Consider the following 15914-nt stretch of genomic DNA (forward strand, 5'->3'; position numbering starts at 1 on the left):
TTACAGGAGAGGACTAGGCAGAAACATATAGTTGAACAGGGGGCGGTCCCTCCAGACATAACCCTCCTCACTGCAGCATGCAGCCTCAGTTCGTAAAATAAACAAGCAGTACAAATCTAAAAGGGAGGGGTGGGTGCTGTGTCCGTCCATGGACTCATTTTACGGCGAGTACAAAAAATCATTTTTTTCTCTTGTCGTCCATGGACGGACACAGCTCCTTAAATCTTGACAAGTGGGACGTCCCCAAGCAGTGTCAAAAATGAGGGGTGGGAAATATATCAGTAAGATCAATTTTAACTTCACCCCAAAACAAGCAGAGCTCCTCAAAGGAGGAGGTGCAACTTTAAACAGCCGCCTGCAAAAACTAGCGGCCGAAAAAAGCATCAGAAAATGCACTCACAGCAACCATGTAAATTCTGGAAAAAGTGTGAAGGCCGAGCAAGTCGTCGCCTCGCACACCTGTGAGACCGATGCATGATGTCGGAAAAAAAAACAGCAAGCACCAATTGCCCTGGTCGAAAGTGCCGTGACAAGGGAGTTCCCGCAATAGGGATAGTGGTCACCTATACATGACACCCGGAGGGTCCACCACCAGAGAAGAAGCCCACCTTTTGAAAAGGCTCTCCTCAAAGGGGCACTTAACCGCCTGGCGGTGAGGGACTACAAAAGCCCTCAGCGGCTTTTCTCATTCCGCCTATTAGAAATTATCAAAGAAGGGCACAGAAGGAAAAAACCTACACAGAGCGGTCTGATTTGTGTGATCCGAAAAAGACCGAGCCCTCGGCGGAAACCCAGCTGCACTATCCAGCTTAAGAGAGTCCCTTGCAGCAGTGAGAAGCGCACCCATAAATGCCTTATCTTGTTTTTTTTTTTTTTACCCAGGTACCTGGTCCATGGCTCCATAACAGAGCATTCCCCAGAGGATAACGGGGGAAGGGGGCACTCTTTTCCCCCCGTCCGCAGTCCATCCCCACCCTGGCACAAACGTGTCCAGGACTAACAATAAAACCTCTGTGGGAATCCAAGGTGCTAACACCTGCTGCCACCACCAGCATGTTGGGGAAGGACCCAGATACTGACTCCAAATATTAATAATATTTACATGGTGTGTATGTATAATATGCACACCTGTCCTTACAAATAAACAGAAGCTCCTAGAGCCCTATACAGGGCATATCACCCACTAGCTGCGCTGACCAGGGGTGCCCAGGGGACTCACCTCAGGAGGAGACTGCCCAGCGCTGCAGTCCGCTCTCAGCACACAGCGTGAGAGGAAAAGAACTGTGAGGTAACTGTGCGGCATCTGCAGGGACCTGTGTGCGCCGTATACAGCACTAGGGGTCAGGACTACTTCAAGATGGCCTCCAAGCGTTCAGAACGCGGCCACAGGAAAATGGCCGACCGCAATGTAAGCTGTGCCATAGTGCGGCTACAACAAAATGGCTGCCAATGGGAGTTTTCAATGTAATTGAAAAACCTCCCAAAAAAATGGCGCCAGCCAAATGGCGACAAAATGCCGCGTTTAAACAGGAAAAGCCTCCTAGGGCTTTTTAACAGTGAAAAACCCCTCACAGGAAAGCCCCATACAAAAAAAGAAAAAACACAGGCCAGATAACAGTCCCCTCAAGAAGGCCCCCCTCCCCCTAACAGCGGCAATGTTAGCAATGCAGCAAAGGAAAAAGGAGCAGGGAAGGGAGGAGAAGAGGATCCCCGAACCCCAGCCGTACCAACCCACCAAAGCGGGATGGACTGTACTTACCCGTCCGAGCGAGGACTCGCTGACGCATTCCTGACAGAACTACAACCACAATGGAGGTAGCTGTCTGCCCGGTGCACTGTGAGTGAGACAACATCACAGCCCAGTCATATGTGGACCTCGGAGCAAAGCTCACTGGCTACCCCAGGAGTCAAGGGGTATGGCGTGGCAGACCCAGCCTCTTTGCAAAGGTGTGCCCACGCTTGCTGGTCGGACTGAGTAGACTACAAGGATCTATATTATCCAGCCTGTCTCTCAGCCGACAGTTGAAAGAAGATTCAAGAAAAAAGTTAAATTAAATTTCTCCTCAGGGCGCTGGGCCCAAAGGGAGCCATATGTCCTTCTCCTTGCTAGGCAGAACGAAATTGGGGCTGCATTATGCAGTGAGGAGGGTTATGTCTGGAGGGACCGCCCCCTGGGCGGGGCTGTTCAACTCTGTTAATGTAACATGTATTTAATTATCCAACGTGTTTCTGCCTAGTCCTCTCCTGTAAACAGGGAACATAACCCACTTGACAAGATTTAAGGAGCTGTGTCCGTCCATGGACGGTAAGAGAAAGTAATTTTTTGTGCTTCAATAATAAATGAAAATTACACCATTGGGAGGATTTACAAAAACTGGAGCACTCAGAATCTATTGAGGTGGTGCATAGTAACCAATCAGCTTCTATCTTGTTCAATTAAGCTTTGACATGACAACTTAGAAGCTGATTTGTTATTATGCACAGCTGCACCATATTCTGTGTGCATCAGTCTTAGTAAATCTCCCCCTATATTACTTCAACTGTAAAATAAGCCAACAGTATAAGGCTACATACCCATCAGAACCTGGTCTTGAAGGCGTAGAGTCCGATGACACAGAGGAGACGGACACAACCGATAGAGGTCTGGATGATGATGGCATAGTAAAAGATCTAACCATAGATCTGGGTCTATTCCCCCTTCTCTCATCATTGCTGCATAACTGAAAAAAAAAACAAGACAAATTAATGAGCCAATCTGCGTTTCCCTAATTGAATCAAAGTGCACGTCTACCGATAACATGGCTCCTATTAAAGTGATATTAAACACTCAGGTTTTTTAATCACTTTCATCAGCTGCTTTAATCATTTACGGAGTATGCAGTTTCTTTATCTTTTTCTCCTGGCCTGTTTTCCAGTTTAGGTTGGTGCCATGAGTGCTGCCCCAGGGGGTTCTTGTGTCAGGGTGGCTCCTTTCTCTTGTAGACACCCTTGTATACATGGACTAGAGTCCTGTCTTCCTACACTGTGTGCATAAATTGCCATAGCCGAGGATGGCAAGTGACTCCCTTGTTCCTCCCTCCTCAAAGCTAACAGACAGCTCCAGACTGCACTGTCCACTATTAACTCTTTCCTGTAAAGACCAGACGTTCAGGGAAGCAGCACTGAGTGCACGAGCCAACAGCTTTGAAAGCTGTAAACTGCAAGAGCTAGGATGAGAGGTTTAAACACATTTACTGGGAGACTCTGAGGTCTCAATACTACTTTAACCACTTGCTTACTGGGCACATAAACCCCCTTCGTTCCCAGGCGAAATTTCAGCTTCCGGCACTGCGTCGCTTTAACTGACATTTGCACGGTCGTGCGACGTGGCTCCCAAACAAAATTGACGTCCTTTTTTCCCCACAAATAGAGCTTTATTTTGGTGGTATTTGATCACCTCTGCGGTTTTTATTTTTTGCGCTATAAACAAAAAAAGAGCGACAATTTAAAAAAAATATATATATTTTTTTACTTGTTGCTATAATAAATCTCCCATTTAAAAAAAAAAAAATGTTTTTTTCTCAGTTAAGGCCGATACGTATTTTGAGACGTATTTTTGTAAAAAAAAAAAAAAAATCGCAATAAGTGACTGGTTTGCGCAAAAGTTATAGCGCCTACAAAATGGGGAACAGAATTATGATTTTTTTTTATTATTTTTTTTTTACTAGTAATGGCGGCGATCTGCAATTTTTATTGGGACTGCAATATTGCGGCGGACGTATCGGACACTTTCGACACAAATTTGGGACCATTCACATTTATACAGCGATTAGTGCTATAAAAATGCACAAATTACTGTATAAATGTGACTGGCAGGGAAGGGGTTAACACTAGGGGGTGAGGAAGGGGTTAAATGTGTATCCTGGGTGTGTTCTAACTGTGTGGGGGGAGGGGGTGACTGGGGGAGGTGACCGATGCTGTGTCCCTATGTACCAGGGACACAGATCGGTCTCCTCTCCTCTAACAGCACGTGGAGCTCTGTGTTTACACACAGAGCTCCACGTCCCTGCTGTTACCGGCTGTGTCACCGACGATCGCGTGTACCCGGCGGACATCGCGGCAGCCAGGTACACGCATCGGGTCCCCAGCGATGCGGCGGCACAGTGGTTACCCGCTGCGCGCCCCCCAGTGGCGTGCGCGGGTAATGCATTTCAAATGACGTCCACTTGGCACCTGAGAACCGCGCTGTTGACGTCTTTTGTCAATAGCGCGGGTCTCAAGTGGTTAAGAATATAAGGCATTTTGTGATTGGACAAGGGGCATATAAATGTCACAATCTCCTCTTGCGAGCAACAGTTTTCATAAGGAAGCAGCAGCAGCTATCTGTGGGACATACATCATTAGAGGGTCATTCTTGGTACCTAGCTAATGCCCCAGTTAGGTTTTTGCCTGGAGTTTAAGGATGAGTTAACCTTGGGGAACATGTTACATAATCCATTCGGTTTTAGGTGGAACATGCAACTTGTTTCCACTACTACAGCAGCTCATAATCGTCTACCTTTGTGTGGCAGCAGTACAGGGAGAAGTTCTCTGTACCAGTGGCCACTTTCTTTTCTAAAAAAAAAAAAAAAGCGTGGCCGTGCAGAGCTCCGCCCACACAGCCGCATCATTCATTTACTTATTTCTGTGAATAAATGAACTACAAGTACCAACATCCTGTTGGCTTGTAGTCCTCTATGAACCATCACGGCGCTGTTGAGCACTGTGGTAGTTCATGGATTCTTACGGTCAGTGTAAATTGGTATGTGCGTACGATGTACAACCAGACAGCTTACACTAACAGTCTGTAGGAGACGTGCACCACGATCGCCTGATTGCTGGTGCAATGCTTTCCAGGCTCAAAAAAAAATAATAATAAATGCACATTTTTTTTCCTGCACAAAAAAAATGTGCATTTATTTTTAAAGTGAACTTTTCCTTTAAGCTATAAAGTAAAACATATCTAATTGCAAACTATGTGGACTTGTGTTCCTTTATCAATCTACTGAGCACCTTGGGAGAAACTTGGGGTGCTCCATCATTGAAATTCTGACACCTACCTCTTATGCATCACTGTTGGTCACCTTACAAATTGAAGGTCCAATAGTGAATTGCAGAAACGGGCTGCAATTATATACATTGATCAGTCATAACATTATGACCACCCACCTAATACCAAGTAGATTCCCATTTTGCCGCCCAAACAGCCCTGGCCTGTCGAAGTATGGACGCCACTAGACCTCTGAAGTTATGCTTTAGTAGTATCTGGTACCAAACCGTCATAAGCCACAAGTTGCGAGGCAGGGGCTCCATGAATCAGACCAGCACATCCCACAGATGCTCAATTGGACCAAGATTTGGAGAATTTTAAGGAAAAGTCAACGCCTCAAACTTGTGGTTGTGTTCCTCAAACCATTCTTGAACCATTTTTGCAGTGTGGCAGGGCCCATTATCCTGTTGAAAGAGGCCACTGCCATCAGGGAATACCTGTTTCCATGAAGGGGTGTTCTTGGTCAGCAACAATGTATGGTATGTGTCAAGTAACAGTCACATGATGAATGGCAGGACCCCCATGTTTACCATCAAAACATTGCCCAAAACACCATACTGCCTCTGATGGTTCACTTACTGCACCCTGGTGTCATCTCTTCCCCAGGTAACACACACTCCCATCCACATGATGATACACGTTTTCTTTTACACCAGACCAGGCCACCTTCTTCCATTGCTCCGCGGTCCGATTCTGATGATCACATGTCCATTGTCGGTGCTTTTGGCTGTGGACAAGGGTCAGCTTGGGCACCCCGACTGGTCTGTGGCTATACATCTCCATAAACCACAAACTGTATTGCTATTTTTTTCTACTTTTAACCCATCAAGCTCATGGATAACATGTTCACTTTCAGCCCAAAATATCCCACCCACTTTTGGATTCCAATGTAATGAGATAATGGTGTTGACTTAATGTTATAACTGATCGGTGCATAGAAAGGTAAATATAAGATGCTTTGTTTTCATTCAGTAGAGAAGGGATAGTTAGTACCCAGTCAGCTTTTTTTTGACGCTTGTGTCTCTGTTGCAAACTTTTCTCACTCCCTGTCTGAGAAAACAGATCTCACCAAGCAATGGGAAATCTCCCCTACTGGAATCCGGGATAGCAGTAAAAACTGACCAAGTGTTCTAATCCGACACTCTATAAAAAAATAATACTGGCTGAATTTGTGCTTTAATTTTGCAATGTAATTTCACTCAAGTGATATCACACACTTCCATTACAAATGTTTCTAGGGTTGTGAAATCACCACTTGTGTTGGGGTGTTATTCACAAGATATTTTACATATGGTAATGTCAAAAGTTTAAATACGACCAGCAGCTAACAAGAAGGAAAATACAATACAATAACCTGTTTCAGAATATGATCTCAACAAGTCGTGTGTTTTGTGACGCTATGATACAAAATGAGATCTATTCAGCTGCTGAACTGTGTATGATTTCATACTGTCAACTCCTGATTAATTGATACAGCGCGAGCCGCAAGCAGAAGTAACACTCCATCATCCTGGCAGGCCTTTGTGAAGCCGGGATTAGAAAAACATTATTAAGATAACATCAGACATGTGTAGGTAAGATGCTGGTGTTCTATCAATGTTTAAAATGAGACTAGGTTAGGATAACATCCAGATTCAACACTTCAAAGCCTAATTGGTGGCTGCAGAAATCCCCACAGAATGTCATTTTCAAAAAGAACTACGGGGCAGTGAGAACGTAGGATGTGGATTAAAGTAGATGTGACGGAAAACATGTAAAAACACAGGCGGTTACCCTGTGCCCATTTAGGAATCAGATTAGGTATGAAAAGTATTAAAAGCCATAATGGCAAGTTAGGGTGGCATAAAGCCATGTTAAGGTGATCTAGAGCCATCTTAAAAGGGGTTGTAAAGGTAAAAAAATAAATCCCTAAATAGCTTCCTTTACCTTAGTGCAATCCTCCTTCACTTACCTCATCCTTCCATTTTGCTTTTAAATGTCCTTATTTTTTCTGAGAATTCCTCACTTCCTGTTCTTCTGTCTGTAACTCCACACAGTAATGCAAGGCTTTCTCCCTGGTGTGGAGAAAGCCTCTTGAGGGGGAAGGGGGCGAGCAGGAGAGTCAGGACACTCTACTTTGCAGATAGAGAAAGGAGCTGTGTGTTAGTGGGCATCCTGCTCGCCCCCCTCAAGAGGCTTTCTCCACACCAGGGAGACGGCCTTGCATTACTGTGTGTAGTTACAGACAGAAGAACAGGAAGTGAGGATTTCTCAGAAGAAATAAGAACATTTAAAAGCAAAATTTAAAGATTGGGTTAAGTGGAGGATTGCACCAAGGTAAAGAAAGCGATTTAGGGATTTTTTTTTTTTTACCTTTACAACCCCTTCAAGGTGATTTAGAGCCAGGTTAGGGTGACATAGTGACACGAAAGTGTTACAGACAGCTTCCCCCACACCGGTGAGCTCTGTGCTGACCCGATCAACTTTTTACAAAGCTGCGTTGACAGGGAAGTGCAGGGGCCCCACATGCACCCAGGGCCCCTGGGCAGTGCCTGACCCCCCCCCCCCAATGTGTGGCAACCCTTCTTGGGTCCCCCCTTTCAGTAGGTGCAGGGTGATAGCTGATAAATGTCCTGGCCTACAGACTATTGTGTATCAACATGACAGCTTGCAATCTTATAACCAGAGTGTGACAACACCCCTGCTCCTTTTAAAGGCAATGGACGAGTATGGTCACCCTAAAAGAGTGTGTTTCATGGTTACAACTTTGACATTCTCCCATCCTTAATATAGTCAAATTATGATTTCCATTTTGCAAGTGGGGAATTCTGACTTCTCCTTCCTTTTCTGCTGTGAAAAATCTCCATATTCCTACCAAGCACACATCCCCATCTTCTCTACATCAATCCCCAAATGTTCTCAGCCGCCCTAGCAGGAACCTCTCAGATAGGGTGACCACGTGTCCCGGATTGCCCGGGACAGTCCCGCTGTCCCGGGCACCTTCATTCCAGGACAATACAGTGTCCCGGAATGAAATTGACACAGCCACCCCCCAGGGCCAATCTGATGGCCCCCAAAAAAAGGCCGCCACATCACCGCTTCACTCACTGACAGTACTTGTCCTGGCCGGGAATGCCTGGAGGAGCACAATCACTGCCCCCTATTTGTGATTGGAGAATCATAAATCCCGCCTCTTGTATCCAATCACTGTGCTGTGATTCGTTACAGCACAAGCTGATTTTTTTGGAAGGGGGGGGGGGTGTCCCTGAATTGTAGTTTGGAAATGTGGTCACCCTAAAGGCAGGCCAAGGTGGAGATGGCTGCATTATTACTGAGAAATCTTATCCTCCTGCGTCCACAGACTGGCAAGGAGCTTGGGGAGTGGAGAACTGAAGTGCAGCATGTCTAAACAACAGGGAGCTGTGCATAGCCCTATTCATTATTACCATTATTTATATTATTTTGTAGCAAATATTCTATTACTTTAGTATTGTGCACAGGCCCCAGTAGTAGCACATTCCTCCATGGCCCCCGCCAAATTCCTACCCCCATCACATCTTCTCACAGCCCCCTTTCCTTCCCCAAGCACACTCCACCACCATCCCAATGCATGCCTCCACTGCCACCTCACCCCCTCCAATACCAGTGCATCTCACCCCTACCTAATAGCAGTGCATCCGTCCACTGCCAAAACATCTGCCTTATTGAAATTGCATCCTCACAACCCCCCCCCCCCCGCTGCCATCTAATTTCCCCCAATTTTAGAAATTCCTCCACTGCTATCTCAACCCCCCCAATTGTAGTGCGTTCCTCCACTGTCACCTCCCCTCTACCAATCATCATTGCAGCACTTCCCTCAACCCCCAAATTACAGAACATCCCTCCACTGCCACCTCACCCCCTCATTTGCAGTGCGCCCCTCTGCACCACCTCAATCACAGCACCCCCTTTTACCTGTGTCATCCCCTCCATCACATATCTGATCACCACATATTGCATATATATATATATATATATATACACCCTATACTGTACATAAAACAGCCCTTAGTAAAGGTTTCCTTTAAACAGTACAGTTAGTTGACAACCCTTTGAAATAATTACTAGGAACAAATGCCAAACCCAGCAAATGTTATGCAGCCATTCTTAGAACAATGGGGAATAAGCATTTTAAGCGCTGGCTTTCAACAAACACTACATTAAATCACATAAAAAGATTATTAAAACAATCATACTTGTCATTAGAGGACAGGCGATAGGACAAACCGTGACAATTACAGGGACAACATTTTAAAAGCAAGGAAATCGGGGACAGTTGGCTGAGCGGTATATCCGTATAGCGGTCACGATTAACAAGAGAAAATCAGCTGTGCTCATTAAAACTCCCATCTGTGACTGCAGACACCAACCCAAATATTGGAGCTTGGCAAGGTGAAGCCGCCACAGCTCTTGGCTGCAGATGGCTCAGCATATACTGCCTTGTATCATCACTAAAAATAAAACAACACCTCGATAAATGCCGAGAGAAGACAGATGAGCCGGGCATGGTGTTAATGGGCCATTACTGGACCTTAAATTTCATTATGAATGCATCCAGCCTGCCCTCTTGTCAGTCTAAATAAGCTCCTCCATCAGTGCTAATAACTAGAAGAAATAAAGTGCCAGCACATTTCAACACCCTATTTACATCTTTCAGGGGATAGAAGGGGGGAAATAGCAGAATCATAGAAAGCATTTTCATTTCAGGGAAGCAATCGTATAATATTTGGCTATTCGCAAATCAGAATTCCTGGTGCTCCACTTTCCATTATAAAGCGGAACGGACGTCCCCACCAAAAACTGCTAGCAAGTAGGTATTTTTGCACTTTAAGGGCCAGATTCACAAAAGAGATACGACGGCGTATCCCTGTTTCTAACTATGCGGCTGATTCATAGAATCAGTTACGCATAGCTAGTCCTAAGATCCGACAGGTGTAATGGACTTACACTGTCGGATCTTAGGATGCAGTACCGCGGCCGCCGCTGGGGGCATTTATCGTCGTAATCCAGCGTCAGGTATGCAAATTAGCACTTACGGAGATCCACAAAGCTTTTTCCCTTCGTTAAGTCGCCGTAAGTGTTAGTTTGCCGTCGCAAAGATAGGGTACCTTTACAAAAGTGTAAAGGTACTCTACCATGCAAAAGTATACCCGCCGTTCCCGCGTCGTTTTTGAATTTTTTTCAAATCTTTTATTTTTCCCGCCGCAACTCTTTTACCCGTCGCGATTCACAAAACTCGGCGCAACGTAACTTCGCGCAAAGCACGTCGGGAAAATAGCGTCGGGAGCATGCGCAGTACGTCCGGCGCAGGAGCGCGCCTAATTTAAATGGGACTCGCCCCATTTGAATTGGCCCGCCTTGCGCCGGACTGATTTAGGATACACCGCCGCAAATTTCCAGGTAAGTGCTTTGTGGATCGGGCACTAACTTGTGTAATTTGCGGCGGTGTAACTTAAATCAGAAAAGTTACGTTGCGCCCGCTGGCTGTGAATCTGGCCCTAAAATCCTATCATTTGTGTTAACTGGAGGACACAAGTCTGCATTCAGATGTAGTGTCACCTTTATAAGTGAGACAATTGGCAAAACTAAGAACAGGATAAGCGTGACCCCTGCTGGTGGCCAAAACCCTCCACAATCTGGAGAAAACATATTGGTGCAATAAAACTAAATATCTAAATGCACATGCAACAAAAGTCAGAGGAGCAAGTGATGTGTCTTTCAATTAAAATAGAGAATTTTTTTTTTGTTGCGTATTAAAAAATAAATAAAATGTATTTCACCAATTGGAATATACAGCCGTAGTTTTAGATTGTCAACAACTGGAATGCCCCAAAGCAGTGCCACACTATGATGGGCAAACCAGACTAACCATCTTAAATGAAAACCGTATACGTCCAGTCATCTGATCCCTGCAGAACTTTACACCCAGAAGGGCATCAGCCCTCCACAGAAAAGTGGTAGTAATGCCAGAGCACACTAAAATAAGACTGCCAATGCCAACACCTTACCTATATGCCCAATTCACACTAATACAGTGACCGGCATTTTACTGCACTATAAAACGCTGGTCACCACTAGGACACACAGAGAACTGGACAGGATCGCATGTCACTGGACAGCAGCACAACGTATCGTGCTGCTGTACAGTGACATAAATAAGGTGTTACGTTTGTGCACTTCAAATAAAGTTAGTACATCGCATTGGTGAATCACACTGCCCCCTAACTGCTGGCTCAGCGCAGCTTGAATGGAACGCTGCCGAACATAAACCGCTGTGGTTTAACTGTGCAGTCGCTGTCCTTTTAATTTCAATAGGCCCTTAATTGAGCTTAAACTGGATGTAAACCCGATTCATGGAATTTGAGCTGAGCACATATATCTGCAGTGTTTTGTTATCTCTCTATAAAGCATTAAGTCCCATAGCTTTCTCCTGCCCTGTTCTTCTGTTATCAACCTGATGATAACTTCTCTGACACAAGCAGACAGAGTTTTGTGTTTGGGGAGGATGCTGTAAAAAGCTGAATGATTCAACAAACAGCTCTGGAAGTACCTATGAGGAGAGGGAGTGTGTGCCTTTCCTCCAATCAGCTGTCTTGGCTGTATGCCCAGGCTGCAGTGCTGAACAGAAAGAGAAAATCGAACACAATCTGAACTTTCTAAAAACTATATAAAAGATGAAAACAGCAGATATACCTGTAAAACGTATGTAGGGAGTTTTGGTTTCATCTCTGTGTATCTGAGGCTGTTCACTTCACTGGGTATATGTGAGGGTTTACATCCACTTTAAGGTAAATTGCTTTTCTACCCTGCCTCAAGAAAAGCCAAGAGACAGGCAAAGGAAAAAGAATGAGAGCATTCTCCTATGGACTCCTACCATGCAAAATACATATTAAATCTTATAAGACATGGCCTTGGGAGCATGAAACCAAATGTGAATGACAGTCAAACTTGTTAAAGCCAGCAGCTGCAAAGCAGAGTGGTAAATGGGTCCTTGTGACAATAGGTCTTCTTGACACAGTGATCTTCAAGGAGCATCCTCTACCAGATGAACCTGAGATCCAAGTATCATGACCTGCAGGGTCACCAGAATCACTGAATCCCTTTGACTTCTATTAGGGTGGAAGCATAAATTGAAGTGTGGCAAACCCATGACATTGGGGCCCACCTGCGTGAGACTGTGGCCAGCACACCTGTAACAATTAGGGCTAGCTAAGTTTTGTATAAGGTGTCAGTCTTTCTAAAATTATGTTACAGGTGCAGAAGGTCCAATAGGATCACAGACAAGGTGCTGGAAACCACTTAAGGACCGCCACCTGTATATTTATGTCGGCAGAATGGCACGGACAGGTATAGGTACACATACAGGTATGTCCCCTTTAAGATGCCCCTGGCGGCGAGCTCTCGACCCTGTCGCCTTCTCCGTGAGTCTGACCGCGGCTCCTGCGGACTCTATCGGCGCGAGGATACCCGCGATCGTCTCACGGAGAGATAGAACAGGGAGATGTTAGTGTAAACACAACATCTTCCTGTTCTGCCTAGTGACACGGTCACTGATCATGTTCCCTGTCATCGGGAACATCGATTAGTGACGTGTCACAGCAAACCACAACCCCCTACAGTAAGAATCACTCCTTAGGGAACACTTAACCCCTACAGCGCCACCTAGTGGTTAATCCCCCCTTCACTGCCAGTGTCATTTTCACAGTAATCAGTGCATTTTTATAGCACTGATCGCTGTAAAAATGACAATGGTCCCAAAAAAAGTGTCAAAAGTGTTTGATGTGTACGCCATAAAGTTGCAGTCACAATAAAAAATCGGTGATCGCCGCCATTACTAGTAAAAAAGAAAATAAATAATGCCATAAAACTATCCCCTATTTTGTAGACGCTATAAAACTTTTGCGCAAAGCGATCAATAAACGCTTATTGTGATTTTTTTTTAATTAAAATATGTAGAAGAATACGTATCGGCCTAAACTGAGGGGAAAAAATTTTTTTTTATATATTTTTTGGGGATATTTATTATAAAAATATATATATATATATATATATATATATATATATATATATATATATATATATATATTCAAAATTGTCATTTATCTTTGTTTATAGCGCAAAAAAATAAAACCGCACACAGAGGTGATCAATAACCACCAAAAGAAAGCTCTATTTGTGGGAAAAAAAGGAAGTCAATTTTGTTTGGGAGCCACGTTGCACGACCGCGCAATTGTCAGTTAAAGCGATGCAGTGCCAAATCGGAAAAAGTGGCCTGGTCTTTGACCAGCGAAATGGTCCGTGGCTGAAGTGGGTAAAGAGCAGCTGCAATGGGGCTTTTTCATCCCCCCCCCCCCCGGACCAAGTCAGCAGGACAAAGTACTCCCTCCCTCCCCTAGTCGTGTGTACCTTTTATGTGGTTGGATCACCCCGGATTCCAGGGGGGACTGTTTGGTTCAATTAAATAAGGTTGTCTACTGGCTGCCCAAGTTCTGATAACTGGGCAGTAATTTGGTTAAGTTTTGATAAAGTGATAAACGGTAAGTTTCTTGAATAAAAGTTGTTTAAATATGATTAAAAACCAATAAAGGTACAACGGCCAATATATTTGCCAAAAAATAAGAAGGTGTTTTGTGTTTATTGATTAAATTAATGAGTGTATCCAAGGGTGGGTGGGTGTGTGGCCTACGGACTCACAAAGCCACCAAATTAATCCATCATTCTACACAAGGGTCCTTTGCCCTTGCTACAAAGCCTGTTCACCTTTCAATTGAGAAGCAATGCCAAAAGATCAATATTTGACAATCTCCCTCATAGGCAGATTTGTTGGAAAACTTCCGGATGAAGGACCCACTCTCTCCGACCAGACCTTTTTGGCTGAGACTGTCTGCTTTCTACCCCCAATATGGGTATTGTGGAGAGGAACCAGAATGCGACTCTCTACCCAGCTCAGGATGAGAAACACTTCTAGTGTTGCAACTGTGCTGCTCTTGCCCCCCCCCTCGATTTAAATATTGCAGTAAATAACTCTGCAGTATTTGTTTAGTACCTTTCACAACCCCAAAAAAGCAGAAATGAGGGTTCTAAAAAGAAGTGACTGCATATTGTAAAACTTCTGATACCTACCAGAGTCCTAACTCCATACTGCTTCTCCACCTTCTCTTTTAGTTGCTTGAAACACACCTCCATCCTCTCGTGAAATGGCCGCAAAGCTTCGGTGACCTTTTCTCCGTGAATGCGTATTCCCTCTGCCAGGAACGGGACCTTAACACAAAAAAAAATACCCATCAAATAATTAAAAAGCAAGGGACAGGGACAATTTTCAGATGGTGTCAGGAGTATGCATTTAACTAAAACATGCAAATAGAGAAATAAAAATATTGTGCTGGATGGTTAAAAATAAATCAGGTTCCTCTGAAGAATGGAGCAGGGACATTATTCATTCTTCTAAAATCAGTTGGCATACCCCCAATGCCCAGAATAGCCAGCCACCACAAGAGAGCTTGGCCTTTCAGCTCACTGTTGTAACTGGATTACATTGTATTCCTATAGATCCTAATGGAGGATCTGCTATAGAAAACAAGCGGATGAAATCCAATATCAGGCTCCTAGTAGCACACGTGAAGAGACTTCAGCCCGTTAAAGTCATATCATACGTGGTAAATTGTTTCACTGGAGGTGTCTGAAAGCAGTAAAGAACCTTGCACCTAAAAATAAGAAATCAATTTAGAGAAGCTACCCAACATTTTTCTCTGAAAGGATCTGCATGTGTACGAAACACAAGAGCTCACAATTACGCTATTACACATTTCTGTAAAAGGGATACTCTAACCTGAAAAAAAAAAGGCCAAGGTAATGTGTAACAGCTCACTAATCAGACAAAGTACTGCCCAGTCATGCGATGCCGAAACTGCAGGAGAGATGTTTTATTCTACCCAACACACAATGACCTTGCTGTTTTATGACAGATCTGATTTAGCCCAGGTTTACACGATTTGCTTCGATTTCACATGTGAAATCGCATCTCAAATCGGCGGCATTTGTCGGCAACGACACCGTCCTAATCGGTGCGACGCCGCATCTGCGGCGCTGCACCGATTTCAAAAAGTAGCTCCTGTACTACTTTTTGTGATTTCGGCCGCGATTTACATAGACATCTGTGCAGAAACCTGCACAGATGTCTCTTAAATCGCAGCCGAAATCAGGACGGCCAGCGGGAGTGAAATCGTGCGAGTTCAGCTGAACTCACACGGCTTCACTCCCGCAGCCCAGTGTGAACCAGGGCTTAAAGTGGTTCTAAAGGCATGAGCTTTTTTTCCACCTTAAAACAAAAAAAGCTATCCATGATCGGCTCCTGTCAGCACCCCCTCTCCCAAATACTCACTTGAGTCTCATCTCAATCCAGCGCTGCTCTCTCTCCCTCTAGCTCACAGGCACAAAGACCGCAGAGGGAGCCTTGGCTTCTGCTACTGTCAAGCCACACTGCCTGTGTCTATAGGTACATACAGCCTGGCTTAGTAGAGAGCCCACATGAGTGCCCTGATAGCAAAGGCACTCAGAGAAGAGGAGCAGACAGTGCTAGCAGGGGACCTCAGAAGAGGAGGTTAGGGGCCACTCTGTGCAATACCATTTGCACATAGTAGGTAAGTATAACATGTTTATTATTTTAATTTTTTATAAAAATTGTACCTTTGCAACCACTTTAATATTCCTCATGTTACAGGAAAGATGTGGTTTTTCGAGGTGGAAAGAAAACACCACCTGAACTGACAATTAAATCAGAAACGCTTGCAAGGAGAAGGAAAATGTTCTTTGTCACAAGTGAAGTAAA

The 15914-nt window shown here is 44.6% G+C and overlaps 1 protein-coding gene across 2 annotated transcripts in view; it reads right to left on the reverse strand.

The window, feature by feature from the left end:
* The window catches only part of DOCK1 (dedicator of cytokinesis 1), a 529562-nt gene that overhangs the window by 25004 nt on the left and 488644 nt on the right, over window positions 1-15914 (reverse strand). For both annotated transcript variants that reach the window (XM_040361423.1, XM_040361424.1), the window contains exons 47-48: window positions 14210-14347; window positions 2575-2720 (exon numbers count right to left, since the gene is read on the reverse strand). In XM_040361423.1, the coding sequence (XP_040217357.1) occupies window positions 2575-2720; window positions 14210-14347 (284 nt within the window). The remainder of the gene's footprint in view (window positions 1-2574; window positions 2721-14209; window positions 14348-15914) is intronic.

This window comes from Rana temporaria, chromosome 8 (genome assembly GCF_905171775.1).
Source record: "Rana temporaria chromosome 8, aRanTem1.1, whole genome shotgun sequence".
Classification (NCBI taxonomy): domain Eukaryota; kingdom Metazoa; phylum Chordata; class Amphibia; order Anura; family Ranidae; genus Rana; species Rana temporaria.